The sequence below is a fragment of the Phymastichus coffea genome, unplaced genomic scaffold (assembly GCF_024137745.1).
Source record: "Phymastichus coffea isolate CEN01 unplaced genomic scaffold, Cenicafe_Pcof_1.1 PCOF00028, whole genome shotgun sequence".
Taxonomy (NCBI): domain Eukaryota; kingdom Metazoa; phylum Arthropoda; class Insecta; order Hymenoptera; family Eulophidae; genus Phymastichus; species Phymastichus coffea.
This window is the reverse complement of record NW_026706839.1, coordinates 2,500,778-2,522,974: the sequence shown is the minus strand read 5'-3', so window position 1 is coordinate 2,522,974 and position 22,197 is coordinate 2,500,778. Positions and strand designations below refer to the sequence as shown.

The following is a 22,197-nucleotide window of genomic DNA, read 5'->3' as shown; positions in this document are numbered from 1 at the left end:
TCAGTATTATTAATCTACATCGCTTTGTGTTATTATTTTTTAGTATAAATTAAATTAATAAATAATAAGTTCTTACAAATTGTTAAAAAAATGTAATTAGACTTGGTTTTTAGAAAATTGTATAATGCATTGAAATTGTTTATCTTAGCTTTTGGTTAGTGTGAAACCAAAAATAAACAATGAAACTGAAACAGTTTTAAGCAAAAATAAGAATCATTTTTATTATTAGCAAACAACAAACCTGAAACAAAATTTAATTTTGATACCTAAATTTAATTAGATCAATTATTGAATACCATTTATTATTAAATTAGTAATTTAAATGAATTAATAACTCAAGAAAGTAAACTATCAAACTCTTATTTTTATGATTAATTTTATATGAATTGTAGAAACAGTAATATGTAGCTTTATGAAAAAGTAGTTATAACAAGATCAATCAAAAAAAATGATATTCGTTAACTATAAGAGGATGTGAAACTTTCCATCTTTTGCCAATATTTATTTATTTACTTATTGAATGAACTTATGACTGAAATCAAATTTTCCAACGTCAGGAAAGTTTTTGACTATTTTTCAACGCTAAACTGGAAATAAAAATTAGATACCATATGGTTACAGGTATTTATAAAATGTAAAAATTTATACATAAAATCATTTATTGAAGAAAATTATTCCTGTTATAATAATGATAACATATTTTATTCGTAAAATCTAAAGATAAAATATATTGATTTACGCTGTGTCTTTTACTTATATTATTATACATGTAACTGTACGATAAAAGTTAGAATTTTTAACACTTTTCAACACATCGTTTTTTTATAGCTTACATACTAGTAGTGTAACAGAAAATATCACAGTTTTAAAATCAGTTATTTCGTATTCATGCAACATTCTTGCGATGCACCAGTTTATACCTTTATTGAATTTGTATTAAACAATGCGATATGAAAGTTGAATTGGTGGTGAATACGTAAATTCAATTTTGATTGTGGTTCGTCTTGCAATTGTTTTTTGTCTTTTGAGACAGTCATTTAGTATATGAAAAATTATTTTATTCCAGAAAATACGTAGTGATTTCTCTTTATAAAAAAGTAACTTCCATTTAAGATCTTTTCACACGTTTGTACATCATTGATGTATTATATTATTATTCAAGCTTATTTTCATTTAAACAGTAAACAATTTTAGATGTAAAAATTTAAAACAAATTATTTTTTCTTATCCTTGTATGTACACGTTCAATATCGTATAGAACAATTATACATATGTTAAATTCGAAAACTTTGTAGTATTTTGAATGGGTTCAAAATATCTTTCGACACTCCGTGCGCGGAGACTCAACTTTATGCACGCGAAATGTACTATCCACGCATATGTATCTAACTTTAGGTTTTAATACGACGTGAGTAGGACGAGATTTTCAGCATGCTCGATTCTTTTAGCGTACGTAAAGTCGAGTCTCTACGCACGGTTTGTCGAAAGGTAATTTCAGGCTCGTGTAGCCTTTCCGTCCTCTCATCGTTCGAGCGCAAATGTCCGCACGAGACTGAAATTACTCTCTCGCGCTAGTATCGAAATATACTAATTCAATAAATATTGATTTATTTACGAAATACGCATAGTTTTTTTATCAACTTGAACTTTATGAACTACCAGTTATATAAAGATAAAGCATAAACATTCTACTTTCTTTGAAATAAATGAAGCAATCATTGGTAATTGAAACATATTAATCGACTAGCATAATACGGCAATTCAAAATATAAGCAAGGAACAATTTTAATTCCTCCGTTCGTATGATCTTAAAAAAAGCTTATTGTCATTCTTCATCTCTGGAAAATTGGTGATCTAAATATTTATTTACAAGTATATCTAATCGAACACAATAAAAACCAACAGTGATTGTGGCGATTAAAAATGTTTAGCCGATGAAAAAAACTTAAAGGTACAAATTAAGATATAGAAAAGTTTTTTCAGTCATTCAAAGTTTTGATGAATAATAAAGGAATCTTACATTATAAACACGACAAGTCTGACTGAAATTTTAGCTACTTTGAAGCGTCAAGTAAATATTATTCGCTCAAACATAGGAAATCAACCGGATATCGAAATATGAAAAGATCATGTGGCGATGATAGTAATAATTTTCGTTGAGCCACGTTTTCAATCGTATAGAACTTTTAACGAAGTCGTGGATCAGGTGGCAGTTGTTTCGTTGATCGATGGCCAGGACGAAGCGAGATTCTGCCTCCATCATACGGGTCTACAGCTATCGTCCTTGATACCAAAGGTATGCAGTTGCAAAAAGCAATCGTCTTGTGGTTTAGGTATATCGACAATTATGTTCTGACTGGATCGATTCACAAGTCGTGACGTTCGCAAGTTCTTGAGACCTGGCAACCAGTCCAGTAAACGCCACCATCTCTTCTTTGAGTTTGTATTACTTCGGCAATTGATAACGTTGCAATGCTGCACCGTTCGTCCGGATGAACCTTGCATCTGTAATCGTAACAACGTAATTTCATTTTTCTGATTGATAATGTCAGTGATGAAAATAGTTCAAGATGAAAAGCGATTGTGGAGCGAGGCCTGTGCGTTTGATTTACGATTTACGTTTGTTTTGGTTGATTATTTTTATACTTAATATCTGTTTACTATGTCCCTAATTGTTGATAAGTTGTACTGACATTTTTTTGCATCTATCAATGAATTATAGGTATTCTTCGTGCAATTCTCGGTGATTACGAGTGAAAAATCGAAGGTTGTTTCAGGAAACGTGTTATTTTTCAGTTAATGTAAGATATCTCATTAAATCTCATTAAAAAAGAAATGTTCATTTTTATTAGTTAATTATTTGATTTATAAATTTATTAATTGTTAATTATTAATTAGAAAATTTATACAATTACTAATTATAAAATAATCGTTGTATTTGTAATAAATACAATGTAAAAATCAACATTTTCCAAAAATTTTTATATTGTGTAACCAGTAACCTAATTTATTATGTTTCTCGTACAAGACAACTTTTTAATTTAAAAATATCTTGATACAGTTAAATCTAATAAGTTACGATTATCCAATTCAACTCAATTAAGTTAAAATTCACTTAAATTGTAAATTTAAATTGTAGCATTTATTCGTAATGATAAAAAATCAGCTATCAAATAAAATCATTTGTCCATTCCAAATCAATAAAATATTGAATTAGAATAGTTCCCTCTAATTAAAAGAGAATTAAAAGCTTACCCGGATGCACTGCTCGTAGCCAGGCGACGGCAATTCTCTAGCAAGTTCGTTTCGAGCCTGTGGTAAATCGATGAAATGCGTCATCAAGGGTCCTGAGCATCCTTTCGATTGAAATGGTACAATTGACTGAGGACCACTATCATCGACATCGATAGTGAGTACACCACGTCTACCATAAATCGGCGCTGACTCCGAGGTAGAGTAATCCACCACAGCACCGTTTGCTTGCGTCTCTTCTCGGAATGAATTTCCAGAGCAGTCGGTACTATCCTGCAAATGCACATCGGAAAATGGCCTTGTTATTACGTGGGTGTGGGTAATAACACTAATGCCACATCAGTAGCAGTTATCGATCAGATGGAAAATATAGATGCGATCGTCACTCCGCACGTTGGTGTTTGTTTGTTTGTTTGTTTTCGCGCTTGGCTGTTGATCGACCGGTTGCTATTTCGGCGTGACGTTGTACTCGTCTGACAAGTTTTATTGGGAATGATGATGGTGTCAGCGGTGTAGCATAAATCTCTAATTTTAACAGACGCATGCGAATTCCTTCAAACATCTGATTCACGCAGAATTTAATGCAGTATACTATCTGGATTTAATCAGAAAAATTTGACGTAACGCAAATAAAACTAATTATCTAATAATAGCGCGGTCAATCGACATGAAGAAATAAGAAGAGGCGACTTGTCAAATAGTCAAAAAGTCTAAACAATAATAGAGCCTTACATAATGGATTTTGATGTATAATCAGATGCAGTAATATCTTACGCAACAATGTGCCGTAGTGTGCGCTTGGCATCCGCAATAGCATTCGAAAAAATAAAATCTCTTGTGGAATTGTTAAATGAACAAAAGGAAAAACTTACCTGTGCTAAACCAGTAGCATTGCTGATCCCAGTGGTTTTCGATGGATAGTTGCCGGGATGCCGTGGTTGGGAGCGCGACAATGACGAGTATGAGCGTCTCTCGTGCGGTACCACAAGCCTCGACAATCTGCAGCTTTTCGCTAATGTCTCCTGCAAAGTTTTACGACAATAAATACGCACTGCGTGAATTGTTCGCGTTTGATTCAACTGCAACAAATTTTTCGCGTCTCATCGTTCGCTCAAGTTCATGGCAATATCTGACACGTGTATAATTTCCCTTGTTATGATGATTTAAAATTTCACGAATTTCATACAAATTTCAATATACTTGCAGCTTATAAACCAGTCTGAGCAAAAACTTTACAGTATAATTTTCGACTCGTTGAAGATAAACGCGCAGAAATAAAAATAAATCTTTAACTTACCATGAAAGCTTCCCGAAATTTATTCGACATAATGTGGTACAAGATTGGATTGATCGTTGTCGAAAAGTAGTAAAGCACCCCCGAGACATATGTGAAAATGACATAGAGCTTCTCAAACCAATTGCTGCCACCAGGTACATGATGCTCTCTCTTTCCATAGATGGCAATTAGTCGTTGCATGTGGAATGGAGCCCAGCAGATGAAGAATGCCACGACCACAGCGACTGCAATGAGATAAACATGCGAATTAGATATATGCCCGTGGGATATTCTATCGATACACAAATAGAACATGATTTTCTTGTTGCATTCTTATTTTTTTTCATCCCGCGATAAAAAAGTTGATATGATGGAATTCTTCCTGTATGTGTAAATTTTTTTCGTATCACTGTTACGCATTCAAATTGAAACAGTTTATTTTGTAAATCTTGATTCCTTCAAAATTGAAATGTTTTCATTATTCCGTATATAGATCACTTCCCGAAGAAAAACTAGTATCTCCAGATTCTCCAAAATAAATTTATTTTTAACAATTGTAAATAAACGTGACTCATGCGACTGAAAATTAACTTACGGTATGAATTTTCTTATATATAGTTCACGAAAAACAAGTTTAAAGTGACGACCGCACATATTGCAGGTGGGGACGGGGGCAGGAAATTCAAATTCGACTCGCGATGAGCCTGTTTTTTTGTGTGTCGCTTTGTGTATACACATACTTAACATGTTTATTGCGCTCGTAAATATCAAGTCTCGTGAAGTTGCGGCCGCGTTCGTACGAGGCACATGAGCTCAACGGAAAAACACTTTTGGTGCATAATATTATAGCATAAGAAACGAAGAAACACGTGAAGCGATTATGCGTGCGATGTAAAAAGAAATTCACGGAACGACCGATTATGTCAATTAAAGCGAAAGACCACTAAAGAAAATGATAATACATTTGACTCTGAATACACAATTATAGCACATGCACATGACACCACAAGTTCGATTGAAGAAAGCTAGATCCCGCCGGAAACAGATCTAATGAAACTGGATGTTCAAGACCGATCACGCTACCATTTGTTTGTCAATGACTGTCTGAGCAACGCAAATTGGGTTTTTTATTCCATGTCTCGTATGTAAATCGTTCGTACTACATTGAAAAACCAATCCTTTTGAAAACAACAGGAATCCTTTTCGTATAAGAAGATTTGCCGTTGAATGTAACGGCAAAATAGTTCTTTTTGGTGCAAAATGTCAATTTTTGTCGCGGACTCACGAAACATATAGGAGTGCACGTGCTTCGTCGTGTGCCCGCCTCGACAATATGTTTTGTTCGCGGTGGTCGGAGGATTATGATGATCGTAGATATGCACGCGGTACATGTAGCGGCGGAACACGTCGCCGATTATCATCTTTTCTTTCCGTGTCTCGTGCGAACGCGTCCGCGACACTTTGACGCACTGGGCAACCAGTCGGACAAAGACTATTAATTCTTCGGGCTGCTCAGGCATATTCCAAATCCAGAGATGATCGATCAATTGAAAATCCTCCACCTCGACAACTCATCGGCGCACTTATATTTCTTTGTAAAGCTTTACAGGTAATGTACCACGTTCACGCGCGTGTCGCTAGGAACTTGTGTATATTTCATGCCGCTTTGCCGTGTACACACACATATTTATACACATAACAACGACCGCTGAATGCGCGCGAAGCTATAATACAATGTGAACTCATTTATCATAATGCCGCTTGCGTATAAACGAACGAGGAGAGCGCAAACGTGCGTTTTAGGAAAAAAAACACTCGTTAGTGCTTGACGAGATAAACAATATTTTTTTAGTAATGTGTTTGGGTTTCTCCGGCCTTTTTTTATCTTGAACGACCTGGTACATTGAATTTAATATCGAGTCTATATAAGTGAAATATACTCGTATATGAGTTGACGAAATTACACGATAAAATATAAACGAGTATATATTGCCGGTGTATACTGTACACAAAGAAAGTATTCGCGGCAAGTCTGACCGATCACATTCTACTCGCGTTTCTATTCCGATCTGCCGTAAAGGGATTAGCAGAAAGCTTAAAAGACAATAATCTAGAAATAAATGACTCAATCTTTGTTCGTTTACTGGTGCTTAGACACTCGAAACGTCGTTTATCTTTATTTTCTTTATTTACTGTATGTCACGTATTAATATTTTGTATAAAATTTAGTTATATAACAAACCGGTATAAAAAATGATAAGAGTATATCTCTGTCATTTTTCGGTGATCTCAACACGTATTGCGCAATGTGTCTTACTGATAGTTCGCTAAATCAATAAAAAACATCTCTCCTATCCAATTACCGTATTAATAAAGTTTGTAATTTCTCTATTGATATTATAGCGAAAAATAAAAACAATAGTCTCTTTCAATTAAAAACTTATCGATCGTTTACCTTTTATTTTTTCATCGTGACAACTACTTGTCAGACGTCAACTACAGTTAAAATAACAATTTCAAGTTCAAGAACATCATTATCAATGGTAGGCTTATACGGGTCACAGCAACATCCAAGTTCTATCGAAGAAGAAAAAAAATTCTCACAAGAAAACTATTATACGTATATCGAAATATGCCGAAGCGGAAATAAAAGTCAATCATGCCCGAAATACATAGTACAATATCTCTCTGGCTTTGAATTTGAATCATCGCACACTTGCGATAACAATGATAATAATAACCAGCAAGCGGGAACGGAAATCAGGGCTATTATTTTTTTCCTTCTTCATTAGCATTGTCGTTTGAATGAAAAAGCGTTTGATTAGCTGCGAGCTGGCACCGACGTATTCGTTCGGTTACATTTTGGCTACCATATTTTCACGTGATTGAAAGATTATTACAGTGATTGCTTTAATTTCACGGCGAACCACAAGTAGGGAAGAAGAAGAAGAAGTAAGAAAAGAACGAGGCGCACAGTCGCGAGTGCCAAGATATATCACTGAATGAGATGTACGTGCTGCCACGTGTGATTTTATTTATTTATTTTTTTCGAATGCATAATCTAGAACTCTTCCTTTTGTTAACCCTGCCGAGAATTGTTCGCGTAATAATGCGCTTAGATTTGCACCAACATTTCATTCGCCTTTAATCACCAACACGCAATCATCATATTAATCGGATTTTTTACTCTTCGATCGATATTAATTTACTTACCATATCGATACCTTCATTTTCATGCTTCGGTTATTCTAGTGAAGGAAACTTCAATTACAATAAGAATATAGCTTTTTTCAACCAAGTAACTTATATTTTACCAGGATAAAATTCTACTTTAGTGCCGCGTGCGTTTTCCTCTTTCTCTCCGGTCATGCAAATTATTGCGTTTAAAAACTCATCGCAGACTGTATACGCGTGTCCACATCCCCGGGGATCCTCGAAAGAAACATGTGCACCCACGACAGCTGGCGAAATGACATCCTATCAACTCATCGTCTGTGAGTACTTCAAAAGAATACTCGGGCAAACAAGCACCGGAGATCAGCTTTATGTAATTCCGCTTCGATGCGCTCCTGGAAAACTGTATGCTGCTGCAGAGAGTCGACTCTATTATTCATGAATACGAATGAAATTGATCTTGTGTGCGTTGCTTTTACGATTAAGCTTCCTTTTTTTCAGGGAAAACGTCGTGTACAAGAATTCTTTTAATCGCCAACGTCATAACTTTTTCTCGTTCGAATTGTATTAACACGATGAGTGATAAATGACTTGGAATTTCTAAGTTTTTGAAGAACGATGGTGAAATTTTCGTATCGAATGCTGGTTACGTATAGTAGAATGCAAAGTCATGCTTGTTGCAATGATCCGCGTTCGAAAATTTTCGCGCGACCTTGTTATTCCAGTGCGCGCGCTTGCGATGCTGCTGATATTACAAGGCACGTAAATTTAATTTAAAGATGTTCTCTTTAAAATTACTTTTCTTTATATTTCCCACAAACTTTTAAAATAAGTTACTTTTTTTCATTACCGAAAAAAACATGACAGATATTTAAAAACGTCAGATAGGTTAAATTAATTTTCATGACATTTCGTTCGATTGTAAACTTAATTTCCTTTAGAGTTTTTTCAAAAATCATTTGAAACCTATTAAAATAATAAACAATATAGATACCGGTATTCATAGATAAGTTACAGCTATTGCAATTTCTCTTATCATGCTAATAGTATATCTATATAGCAGTACAGTATGTACAGAAATTTATGAACTAATATGATTTTATCAATTTTTTTCACTATTTCCGTGCACATAAATCATGTTCTAATAACTATTTTTATGATAAAAAATCTAAGTTGGGCTTTCCAAGAGAACGTCCTCAATGTAGTTTTCCTTTTTTTTATTTAATCTCATTCTTACTATACCCATGTGTAATCATCGCAGTGGAGCGCTTATATGGCACTTTGATTAATTGTCCGAGTGATGTAGCATCAGACGATTATTATAGTAGAAGCAGCCTTGAGAATTAAACTCTAATAATTATTGTTAGAAAAATGGCGCATCTAAAGTGGCAGCGCGGCTCGCTTGCGCGAGAGTTGTTTCGTAATTCGATGGGAAAAATTAACGATTACTATACTTTCGCAGGGAGTCGCGAGGTTTGACATATCACATGCTAATTCACCGCGGCTGTTTTAAGCTCTCTCAGCCGCTACTGTTTAGTTTTTTCCGGTCGTTGCTCACTCGTTCCTTTTAATACCGATTTATGACTATTGCGCTTGTTTTTTAATTCGCCGCTGTTTCAATTGCATATCGTTAACAACCAAAAATTAATAGTCTCGTAAAACTCTACCACTCTTGACTTGGACTATTTTGCTACTGTCTGAGAAATGGCGTTACACAGTTAATGAGATGAATGATTTGTGCAATGTTGTACAATACTCATATACACACACTTGAATCAGTGTAATGGCTATATCAGCGCTTTCTCACTAACCGTTAACAAATAGAATCTGACTCGTATTTTAGCGAACTAAGAGTGAAACTACAATTTGCGGGCCCTCATTTACGCGCGTACGAAGTTTCGAAGGTCGCAACTGATCCATACGCTCGGCATTAGTTTCAATTTATACGCAGCAAAGTTCATTTCACGCTTTAACTCGACAACAAATACGATTTGCACTTCGCGTGGAAGTTTTACGTACTTATAGGAACAGCTTAATTATTATCGAAAAATAACATGCAATGGCTTTCAACCTGATTATCATCGAAACATGCTAAGTGAACAAGAAAAACAGATTATAGTAACTGAAAACTGCTGTTTCATAATCCCGAAAAATAACATTGAAAATCTATTTTTTTTTAACATCATAATTCTTTTTAAACTTTGTTCTTTTCTCTGGAAACTACGTAATTCACAATTTTTCTTCTGACTGAAAAGTACGTTTTAGATACGAATTATCATTAAAATGAAATAAAGGTTATATACATATTTCTTTCCACTAGTAAAAGATCATATTTGATAAATTCTCTATTTTGGTGTTCAGTTGGCATTCGAATATGAAATCTCAATTCGAATTTCAATTTCGAATAAAATAAATAAATTGAATATTGGCAGGCGCTCGTTGAAATGACACAATTTTCACGCGAAGTTTAAAATCAAATTTCACGCTGTATTTCACGCTATCGCGATTCATTGTTCTCACAAAACATAATCGTAAGGCGTAAAAATCTAATTTTTGTATGTGAGCGATAATAACAATAATGCAGTGAATCTGATTAACTGCACAACGCCGTATTGCAACCGTAGAACAGGAACGACAATGTGGCGTATAACTCGTAACTTACTATATAGACGAGACACTCATGTACGTGCACAAAGTTCTTCCATTAGTGCGAAATCTCATTCGGGCTCCATCAATTATGAATCGTTACACCGACGAGTAGGTATTCGCAGAAACACTGTTGCCAAGAACAAAAGCTCGCGGAGATTACAAAACAGTTGGAAGCTTTATAACCTGATAACCTGTCGCACAAGCTTCTAAAGTGGCACGCTACGTTTCATAAACAAGGAAGTTCTCACATGATCACTGAAAATCGGATCAATTTGAATTGGAGAATCACGAGTCTTGTTATATGATATACAACGCGATTTATCATTCTCGTATCTTTTGAGCATAATCAGTCGTTCATTAATAATTTTCCCATTTTCGTGAATTTTCACATCGCACAGTTTCGGCTCGAAACACTGTTGATTTCATTGGGTAAGAAAAGACCAAGACTATGATGTTACAAAACCAAGCTTGAATTTTTACATGAGCAAACATATCTTTACATAATATATAGCTGGTGATGTTACAACGACTCTCTTATTGTTTTCATTAAATGACGATTTGAACACGCTAGAATCTGCCTTGTTTCACGCGAAATTTATATTATAAATCGTAGGCTAGAAAAATAACAATACAATCTGTACATTGATCATAATTGGAAAAAATGTTCTCGTTTATGTGTGAAATTTTTTTTTCAATAAATAAAATTGATTCTGAGTAAATAAGTATGAAATGGATGCCCGCGTTACGCGCTTCTTATCCATTTGTTTATATATGACACGCAATATTAAAACAAGTGTTAACATTTCATTCATTAGCGATATTTTTCACTTGCGAAATGATTTATTAATGGATTTACAAGTACTACAAAAAAAAAACTACTGAAAACATTAAAAAATCCAATTTATTCAAGAATGAAGTTGTGTCAACTTGCTAAGAATACCTTGAACCGAAACAGTATTTTTGATAAGCTTTAAATAATATGCGCAACTTTAACAATTTTTAGTTCTTTGACAATAAATTAGATTGATAAAAATAAAGTTGGTCACGTGTAAAACGATCAGTCTGTTGCCAAATATTATACCATGGTCAAGCTTAAAAACTTGTTCTCCGCAATCGTAAACTGCAAGTTAGAAAGGGATATAAACAAGAGATTCACAACGCGGACTTTAGCCGATGATACATAAAACAGTAATGCTGTTCCGGCAGCATAACTTTTTTTACTCTTGGCTTCCTTCTTTTTTATCGAGTGTTCTTATCTTTCTTTCCGTGCATCATGTCCTTGGCTTAAACAGATATTTTGGTAGATCAGGAAAGACGAGACCAGTTAAGCGTGTATCTCTCTGCATCTCCGTGCCGACGGAAGCGTGTATGTATAATCGTCTTTCCAGGTCCAAATTTTTTTGTACTCAAACGAGGGGCGCATTTTTATTACGTATTATGAGCAAAACTTCCAGAACAATTTTCAGATTTTTTTTCTATTTGCTTCTTCGAGCTTGTTTACATGGAAACAAACTTGAAGTTAATAATGTATTTTTAGGCATATAGCGACGCATGAGAGAAATATGTAATTCTCTTTTTTCGTATAAATAGACTTTTTATCTCTCAAGTATATGAATAATGATGAGATGATCTTTGCGATCGTTTTAAAAAAATTTATTTGGAATATATTTGACAAAATAAAATTGCGTTATAAATAGCCATAGTTACTCGTTTTTTTGGCTTATAGAATTATTATTTTTAAATAAATATCTAGCTTAGTATTTATAACGAGACTGCTAAGCCAGAACAGATGAAAGTACTAGTTGATTAAATAACCGTGTTATCATAAAGAAGCCAATATTAAGTCTTATTGTATTGGATCTGTCCTTGTTGTGGACAGAAATCCAGTCTGTTTTGTAATAAAAAATGTTTCGGAAAAGCCTTACAATGTATTATTGTATAACTTGTGGCAACTTAAAAGATGTATGCAACTTATCCACTTCATCATTCAATTAATTATTTCAATTCAATTCATCAAATTCACTATCACATCAGTGATCTTAACCTCATTCCATGTACAGGTAAAAGTAGATCGACCTTGATTTGGAGTTCAAACATTCAAAAACATATTATACCAATAAAAATGTATAATCATAACATTGTCTAAACAAAGATATATACTTAATCTTTACACACCTGTAAATCATATCTATAATTAAAAATGTGAAGATCAAACAAATTTGCTTTAAATTATCTTCAACATAAATTATCAAATTTTCAATCAATAATATAATGATTGATTTTCTAAATCATGCAGATAATAATTCATTGCGAGTTACATTGAATAATATCCTGTTCAATATTTGAATTTCAATGAAGAAATTAAGAAAGATCTATAAAAATATGAATGACAATGAGCTTCGTTATTATTCACGTATAAAAATAAATTTTTAATGTTGACTCCATTTAAACAAGCCTACAAAGTAATCAGGTGTACTTAAATATATCACCATATATTTATCAATATATTGCTTTTCTATTAGATGATTTTGAACAAATGACAAATCGAAATTGCTCATAATCAAAGGCCACAAGTAATCGTATACGCGGTATTAATATTTCACTCGCATAGGTTTGTCTAGATTGGTATACACTCTTCATATCGTTGCCATAAGCTATTTCTATATATCATTATCTAAATCTAACCATACAAAACCACCAATTGCGAAGTTATTTTCACTTTATTATTATTCTAAAGGCGATACTTTTCTTGGTAAGTTTTTTTCACCTAGTCACCACGTCAACGATGTTTTCGTCTCAAATGAATAAAATAAGAGCTATTTCGTGATCTCGAAATCGACAAAATCCAAGCAGACTAATGCTGATCGTTGACAAATTCGGGTCAATTTATTCGTCTAGACATGTCTGTAGGCGAGATCTAATTTGAAGATAGTCATAAATATCAAGTGATAATTGAGCTCGTTTGATGAACACTGTAGATTTTTCAACTTCTACTAGACGCTTCTTTGTACAGTGATAGCATATTTTGTATGTTTGAAAGAAATTATGAATATTAAATATAACAAAACTGTTTTTGGAATCAAAGTCACTTAAAATTACACCTATAATTTTTAAGGTTGAGAATCATTTTGTTTGTTAAAGTAATTTTTTTTATAAATTTATAAATTAATCAACGCATATACGAATACTATCGAAATCCGTATTATCGTTATCCAAAGTTCTCGTGATTTAAATATTGTACATATTTTCTAAATTATACAGATAATAAATGCACTGAAATGTTTAGCTACAAGTAAGTTTTTCATTAAAAATTAACTGTGTCATTATTCGAATACACATATTCGAATATAGCACATATTAATAATCTGAAAATAACGCTCTTTATCAGCTTCATTTTATAACTAATGATGCGTAATAAACTTAGGGAAATACTCATGAAAAATCACTTAATCTAACGGCTTACAAAATCATCGAAATTCGCAAATGTATCATTTATCAACGACCATTCGTAAGACCCGTAACAGATTGCTGTGCAAAATTCTTGTAAAACAAAAGACAAGTCTTCTTAATTCAACTTGTCACATTATTTTCATCCGCGCGTCTTTATCACAACCATACAATAGTATACATATGCAATTTCTTGTCGATTTTTTACATAAGCCTCCTTTTTCTTATAGGAATGCCCATGAAACACAAATGGTTTTACAGTAAAATCGATTTTTATTTTGTAAACTTTATGGATAAACGTGCCTTGGGCTAGAAATTCGCAGCAGTGTTATATTGAGCGAAAATTTGATAGCTGTCTATAAACTAAATTTAAACTTCTAGAAACAGTGACTAAATGTCCCCCTGATGCTCTATCAATTATGCTTACTATGAAATCTAAATACCCGAAAAGCTCTTAATATTACTTGATTGTGCAGAGAGGAACTAAACACGGATAAGCGAATAATGAGCCTTGTTTATATGATAACCTCTGATTACGTATTAGTTTGCGTTAAAGGGCAGTTATGGATATCAAGCGTATTGATCAAGTTATCCCTCCGCTGTGAAGTCTCTATCATTATAATTCAAATAAAATTAGAAATAAATAAGGATTGCATACCAGATGTTGCGTTCAAACGCAACTCCGTATAGATAATCGTATTATCAAACGACTATAGATCATCCCGACGCGGAATACCCGATGAAGTTGCATGTGTTTGTACTTTATAGGCCAAATATTGATTAACCGTAAAGTTCGCGACCCTAATGCTATAGGATCTCGATTTAGCTTCGAACCTCTCATTGAGCAAAAATCATGCTTCCCTTAGTGAATAAATAAAGGGATCACTCCTGTAACAAACAAGTTATCGTCTTCTGCACTAATTTTATTTCTGTTTTACTCTTTGCTCAATTGCTTCTTTTATTTTTCCACCAAGTACTAGCTTGCATTTCGATGGAGTGTAATAATAAAAAATTTCTTTTCGCTGACAGCAACGATTACAATAAGCCCGTATAGATATATACGATCGCTCAGCGCGGACAAGAGGGAACAAGTTTTCCTCTCTCTCTCTCTGTCTCTATATCTCTTTCTCTTTTTTCTTGAAAGAATAAAATCTAAAAGAAATACGAGAAAAACGCTAAAACGTCGTCCGGCTCATTCAGTAACATAAACTTTTGCCAATTGTGGTCTTTACGTTTTTTATGCAGCTTCAATCACCAAATCTCCTCGCTCGTTGTAATACGTCAAGGTACGTGCGCTTTCGCACACGAATACGTTTATGCTAAGTTGAAATTCACGCTTCCGCTGAACGCCTAAAATCAATAAGCGATTTCCGTTCACTCGAATGCAGATAGCCATTGTTATATTTCATCTATCGTCAAACGCCAGAAATATCGATGAAATTGTCAATCAATTAGAAAACTTGGAAAAGCTTAAATGAACGAGCAGTTTTAACGTCAAGGGGAAGTAAATTGTATTGGTATCACTCCATCAAAAATGATGTGCTTTGACAAAGTAATAGACGTAAGAGCTTTTATAATATAAAAGCGCAAAGTTCGTTATTGGCATTGTATGGAAAGATAGCCAAATCGCGTGTAATAGGATTTGAGCTTGAAAAACGCGCGTGCATTTTATGGATCGATTCATCCAGTAAAAACTTTTACCAATATAATGCCAAACCACTAGAGATTGGAATATTAGCCAACAAATTTATACCTTTCGTGCGCTACGTCTAATCAAGTTTTTCGCTTCAAATGGCGAAATATGTCTCGAAATAATACTTGGGATCAAAATGATATTGCGATCAAATATATATATATATATATATATATATATATATATATATATATACACACACATCGATTTTATCGCACTTGGACGAATAGAAATTGCACCTTAATATAAATGAGTCATTCATTTTAACTTTACCGTCGCATCTATTATCTTACAAACAAATAAAATTCACACTTTATTGATTTTAAAGTTTTAGAATCTATAAAATTATGATTTATAATATCATATACAATGTATAATAATAAAATAGTTGTATTTTGTTAACGTTGTATCAGACGTAATTTTATGTTATTGTAATCGAATGAATCAAATTAACGTCTAATAGTATCCATTATAATATTATCCATTACAGTTATTGTCATAATCTGTCATTATTAACTAGTAATCAGTCGTATTCTACTGCATGTCCTTATTAAATATCTCAGATGATGTATGCTAAAAAAGTTCTGATAGCAGGGACAGGTTATATTTACTAAAATGCGACGTCAATCTAGTCAAATTCAAACTATGAGACTATACAACATTTTAGTCAAACGTTTTAATATAACATTCTAACGTGACCAAAGTATAGATAATTTTAGGCTAACTTCAAATATTAAAAGCATTTTGTGGATCGTACGTAATACGTCTGAACTTTAATTCTTGAATATTTCGAAATTACGAAGAACAAACTTGACCAGTTTTGTCGGGACACTACTGAATTAATGTAATCTTCGCAATCTTATACAACTGTAAATAAGTAATACGGGTGTACACTAGAAATCAAAGTTCGACGGAAGTAATTTTGTGGGTCATCACTTTTCATTTCATCTAAAGAAATCTACTTTGACTCATCGATGCAGTTGTTCAAACATATTGATGGAAATTAGGATATCACAATGAATTCAAAATTACGTACAATGATTTTTATAGATAGAAGTTGTTCCCTAGAATATAATCCATTAACATGAATTATGTTAATGTATCATCACCGGATCACAGATTTTCCACAAAAATTGCAAATGTATTCTTTAGCATTATTTTCTTTTCAAGCTAATTATTAAAACCTATAAAACCTTAATAATATTAATCAACAAAATTTAGTTTTTTTCATATAAAAAATATTAACTTTAGTTTTTTTATTGGTAAAACTCAAATTAGTCACATAATGATTTTGAGCATAATATAATCACTACAAGTATTCGTATCTCTAGACGTATAATATTAATCAAAATCCTTAAAATTAATTAATATTGTCAGGAAAACGACTTGTAAATCGCTGTAATGTATTTTTTTTCACTCGAATGAATAAAATTCCGCATAAAACATAATCCTACGTGGCTCTTAATTAGATTTTACAATTTTAACATCATAATATTTATACTAGTTTAAATTTGCTTTTGCAAAACAAAAAAAACTCAAGCTTTCTTAAGCAATGCAATTTTTGTGTTAGTCATGCAAACATGTAAGTAAACGTATACTTCGCAAAACACACAAAACATCAAAGAGAAAAGATAAATGAAAGATTTAGAAAATAATTAAATGAGAGAAGTGACGAAAAACAAGGCAGTGAAATGTGCTTGAATTTTCTGCGTTACAATGTTTGTCAGTATTATTGCTTCTGTTTAATAAATACTGTGTAATACTTATTGCCAGAATATCGACAAATCACGAAGACTTAAAAAATCCACAAGCAAAGTTAACATATTAAAGTTACAAGCGTTCACGTTTACTACTACTTGCTTTCTTTTCATTTCTTATTTCACATATCCTGCGCCGGTACAGCATACCGTTTTACAATCGACTTCCCGGTTTTTTCCCCTCATTGCTGACGCACGGAAGGTTTTTTCATCCATCAGTATCAATAAGCATACCAAGCTCAACTTTCTCCTTTTCCAAGATTTGCCTATAAAGATACTTTTGCCGATAGATCAACTCCTCTCGTATTCTTGCGCGCTATTGATAGCACATATTTCCCGAATAGGATCACATTGCTGGCGCCGTTAAGGATAGCCGGTTAACGGCCTTGTTACACGATGTGACTTATTAGTCCTCGGAGAGGAGGTGGAGGAAGAAGACGAAGTGAAATAAAAAAAAAACTAGCTAAGACTTGGCGCGCTTGTCTGGCCTCGTTTGAAATTACTTATGAATTATAGTTGTGTTTTTTAGTGGCAGCTATAATGAGCTCGAGATGACAAGGAATAATGCCACTTTATTCGGCTGCATTTTTCTTTGGAAGTTGAACTTGCAGCGAGGTACATTGCCGAGATAAGACTTCTTGATGCTTATTATTTTTTACAATTTGCACAAGAATGATGTTTATTTTTTCACTTTCTTTTGTCACCTAATTAGTTCAGTTATGAAGTTATATTTTATAAACAAAAATCTTTTGCCAGTTTTTCAATATATCGATTTAATATCCGTTATTTTCTTTTTCTAATAGCGAAATTAATCTCGAACTTTAGGCTGAAATATTAACTTCAATAAAAGAATTTTTACTCAATGACTATCGTGCTCGATCACTACATGAGAGATAGCGCTAGCGATTAAATACTAGATATTTCTAATAAAACTCAATGAAATATAAAACCAATTCACATAATACGATTAATTTCCGAGTCTAAAAAACAAGTTGCATTTATTTTCGACGTACAAAACCATAATCACTATACTTGTCCTTGATTTCGATTAACCAATAAACTTGAATGACACCGCTCTCATGGCTGTTGTCGTTTTTATAAGAACACATCACTCATGTGTGCGAGTATTTGTGTGTATGCGCGCGAGCACACGTGTGTGTGTTAAAACAGCGGTAGGTGTTTTTTTTTTCGGAGTTTTTCAAAGCTGCTCGTCGAATACTGATAATTATCAAATGTAAATGCATGGGAAAAAAAGGATTGAATGGCGTAGCCAAGTCGACCTCTTAGCGACCTTTTTTCCGCGCTCTCTACTCCTCCCGTATTTCCAAACTCAATTCAATATGATTCACATCTCTCACAGCGTAGAAAAATGAATTCACTGCTACTGGAAATGATGGAAAGAAACCGGTCAAAACTTAAGATGCTTCGGCAATTTTTTTTCTTTTCTCTCTTGGAACTAGTAAAAATCGATCGAAAGTATTTTTGATGTGCAGATAGTTGTGCATGGTTTCATTATACATAGAAACTATTGTATACAGTAACAGCGTAAGAATTCCTTCGTGCCATATTACCGCGCGCAGTAGCTTGTGTGTATAATAAAACCACAATTGTCTGCACGACAGTATTTTTATGAAAAAAGTTTATATTAGACCGATGCACCAAAGGAAAGTTTTCTCCTATAATTATATGGTTTTATCTGATGCGTATCAAGAGTGTTAATGTCCCCTTGTAAATCCTTTTTTTTGTGTAATTTCTTGCAACATTTACCGTTCTCCTTGTGCACATGAATAAAAAATGTAAAAGTGCAATGCACTCAATGTTAATTTTACTAGAGCTTTTATTTTGCACTTGCCGAGCGATATGTCAGTTTTAACATAATGTGACAAAAACTACATCATGAACGAAACACACATACAATCATTCGTCAGGCTTAATCTGTTTCAGAGAGCTGTAATCAGAATTTAATAATAAACGAATGAAATAAATGTTTATTTTATGTTATTATTGACTAGTCAAGCATTAAAAAGGCTTTGTTTTCGGCAGAGATGAAGCAACAAAAAGTGTCGTAGCCATGAAAATACGAAATAAATATTTACTCAGTTGGCTTTTTTTAAAAAATGTATGCATACGCATACGTGCATGTGGTATAGATATAAAAACTAATTAAAATCAATTATGTTTACTTAGTAGAAAATATACTGATTCAATATTCAACTATTATACCATCCGGAAACTGTACGTAAAATCGCAATTTCGATCAGCTTAATAATAAAGCTGAACAACAATTAAAAAAAACATCATATCGACAGCATCATTAATGATTGTTTAACTAAATCTTTTCCTATCTTCCTTTTCAGATTTTTCACGAGTTATCATTTTTCAAAGCACGTCAAGGAAACGCCAACAGCAAGAAAAAAGTCATGGCAGCAAAAAAAGCCACCTGCTTCTTAGCATAATTCAGTATTGCCGTTGTTTCATTGCCTTATCCAATATATTCCAAGCACACAGAACGATCAATTAAGTTGAACCGCTGCAAGTTCGTTCTCCTTCCCTGTTTTTCTATAATCACGTGAGACAGGCAAAACTTTACCGCACTCAAAAGGGTTCAAAGTTTTCACTTTGTTACTGATCATTAGGACAAATATAGGAAGATTTTGACGGACTCAAAATAGCCTCCGGCTATAAAGCTGTCTCTCCATGTGTAGTCTTAATAGATTATTTTCGTCGGAGAGCTAAATTTATCAAAATAAACTTTGAATTTTACGACTGTTGATTTTCTTTCTACTCGATACTGCCTTATTATAATACAGCATTCCTAAAATATGTGATGTTAGCAATTAGATTAATATTAGATATTATCTTAATCAAACTATTAGCTTTAAAATAATATGATTCAGCCGGAAAACTTGACGGAGCCGTAGGTAGGAACGTGAGATGCAATGCGTGTTAAACAATTCTACGAAAGCATACTTTTCTAATGGTCTTTGGCATTCGAATTAAAAAGAAAAAGATTTATGAATTACCCAGCATACGGACGACCCTCGACGTAGATCTGTTATGCCGCCTGCAGTGCCTATTCATTCTGGAGCCGCCAACCTTGACCCTGGTACTTTCGGATCTTCTAAACGTTTGTTGACTACTCCTCTTCATGAGAGTCGATTTCTTTAATTTCATACCAATCAGTATGTACAACACCATGATGATTCCCATTGGCACAATAAAAAATAAAAAAGTGGACATTTCGAAAGAATGTTCCATGATCACCCTCATCGATTCATACCAGTTTTTCATGTTTATCGGTTTAAACACGCACATCACTTCATCGTCTCTCTCCCCGTACGGCACAATACCAATTTGCGCAGCCTGAGGTACCGCGCATATCAGTGCTATCACCCATATCAACAATATCAGCTTAATCGCGCGTGAAAGCTTGGACATTGTCTGCGAAAGGAACGGATGGCAAATGGCAACGTATCGTTCGGCTGTGAAAGCCGTGATTGTTAATATCGAGGCGTTAGTCGAGGTCTCAGCCGCGAAACCTCTAGCCACGCAAAACGTCTCACCGAAAACATATGGATACTTGTACCAAACCATATAGATTTCAGGTGGTATACCGAGCACTAGGAGCAACAGGTCGGAGACTGCCAAGCTGAACAGGTAATAATTGGTCGCGGTGTGCATTGACTTGTTGCGCGCGATGACGATGCAGGTACTGATGTTGCCAACTATTCCCGTAACGAATATCGACGCGTAGATTATGCTGATCGGGATCACCACGTAAAGTGGATCTCGAACTGGGCCGTATAATTTGTAAATAGTGTGATGCACATTCACATCACCAGCAATTGCTACTGCCGTTATTGTCGTGTTGTCGTTCACGAACGACTCGTTGAAGATTTCGTACGAATCATTCATGATTCTTTTTTCCTTTAATTTTTATTAGAATCTATCAACATTAACTTATGTTACTGGGAGTTTACGGCGGGGTCGCCGCCCTTGAGTCACAATACATTGTTGCTTCTTTACAATTCTTAACAACTTTAATTATCCATCCGTCATTGGAGCGGCAAGAATTTATTCACTTGAAACACTTAAATAAATAGTCCACAAAGTAGCAAAACACCTCACGATTCAAAGTGGAAAGTGAAAATTATATATTTTTCCTCGCAGCAATTAAAACAAACTAAGTGTACATGTACATCTTGAGTTAAACTTGAATTCGACTGCCCGTGGGATTTCGAAATAGTAGCGTATCATCAGCTCTGTCAGCATCGGTGTGCTCTCTCACTTGTCGCAGCGACAACTGACGCTCGGGCAGCTCGCTTGCCGTTGCGCCGCGGCTTGTCATTCGGCGGGACGACCGAGCGCCACATGCGCGCAAACGGCGATGCTTCAGGGCGAGCAAGGGATGCCCGCACACAGTAACAGAGGGAGCGTAATACCGAACTTCAACACTGCTCTATCTTTCTCTTTTTCCGACAAAGCGTATACTGAGTGGATGTATATATGCTTGCGAGAGCTTGCAAGAGAGCGGTGGGGAGCTTGCACGCTACCCCTACTTCGCGACTGCGCGTGCGTGGTTGTTAAGTAGAAAGGCTAATTAGAATTCTTTGAGGATATCGAGCGACTCAAACTTTGAACGGATTTATTATATTCGAATAAATAAATAAGCGCGATGGAAAAATAAAGAGGATAAAATTAAATAATTGTGACTTATAGGTACGATTATCTCCTAAAATATTCATCGACTATGAAAGACATCGCGATATTAATAAAGGATTGGTCAGATTAAAAAGAAATCCAACATTTTCTTTTACCGATAAATTTATATCTACGTGAAGATTAAATCTATTTGATCGCTAAGTTCTAATTTAGTTAGTGTGTACATTTTTCTAATATTTTCAGTAAAAAGCTTTGAAAGGTGATTTTTTTCAAATTATCTGCAAACC

At 34.0% G+C, this 22,197-nt stretch overlaps 1 protein-coding gene across 1 annotated transcript; it reads right to left on the bottom strand.

Moving 5' to 3' along the window:
• Nucleotides 1–675: 675 nt before the first annotated feature.
• Nucleotides 676–21,693, bottom strand: LOC131662946 (pyrokinin-1 receptor-like). The gene is made up of 5 exons (XM_058932964.1): nt 20,272–21,693; nt 4,550–4,773; nt 4,125–4,274; nt 3,256–3,525; nt 676–2,505 (listed from the first exon to the last, which is right to left on the bottom strand). Exons 1-5 carry the CDS (start codon nt 21,161–21,163, stop codon nt 2,260–2,262), a joined length of 1,782 nt encoding a protein of 593 aa, XP_058788947.1. The 5' UTR covers nt 21,164–21,693; the 3' UTR covers nt 676–2,259.
• Between the last annotated feature and the right edge of the window lie 504 nt (nt 21,694–22,197).

Coding starts and splice junctions, on each gene's coding strand:
- LOC131662946 (XM_058932964.1), bottom strand. CDS start 21,163: ATGAATGATTCGTACGAAATCTTCAACGAGTCGTTCGTGAACGACAAC. Junction 3,526..4,124: donor ATGCTACTGGTTTAGCACAG/GTAAGTTTTTCC, acceptor GTGCATTTGCAG/GATAGTACCGACTGCTCTGG. Junction 2,506..3,255: donor GCTACGAGCAGTGCATCCGG/GTAAGCTTTTAA, acceptor TTACGATTACAG/ATGCAAGGTTCATCCGGACG.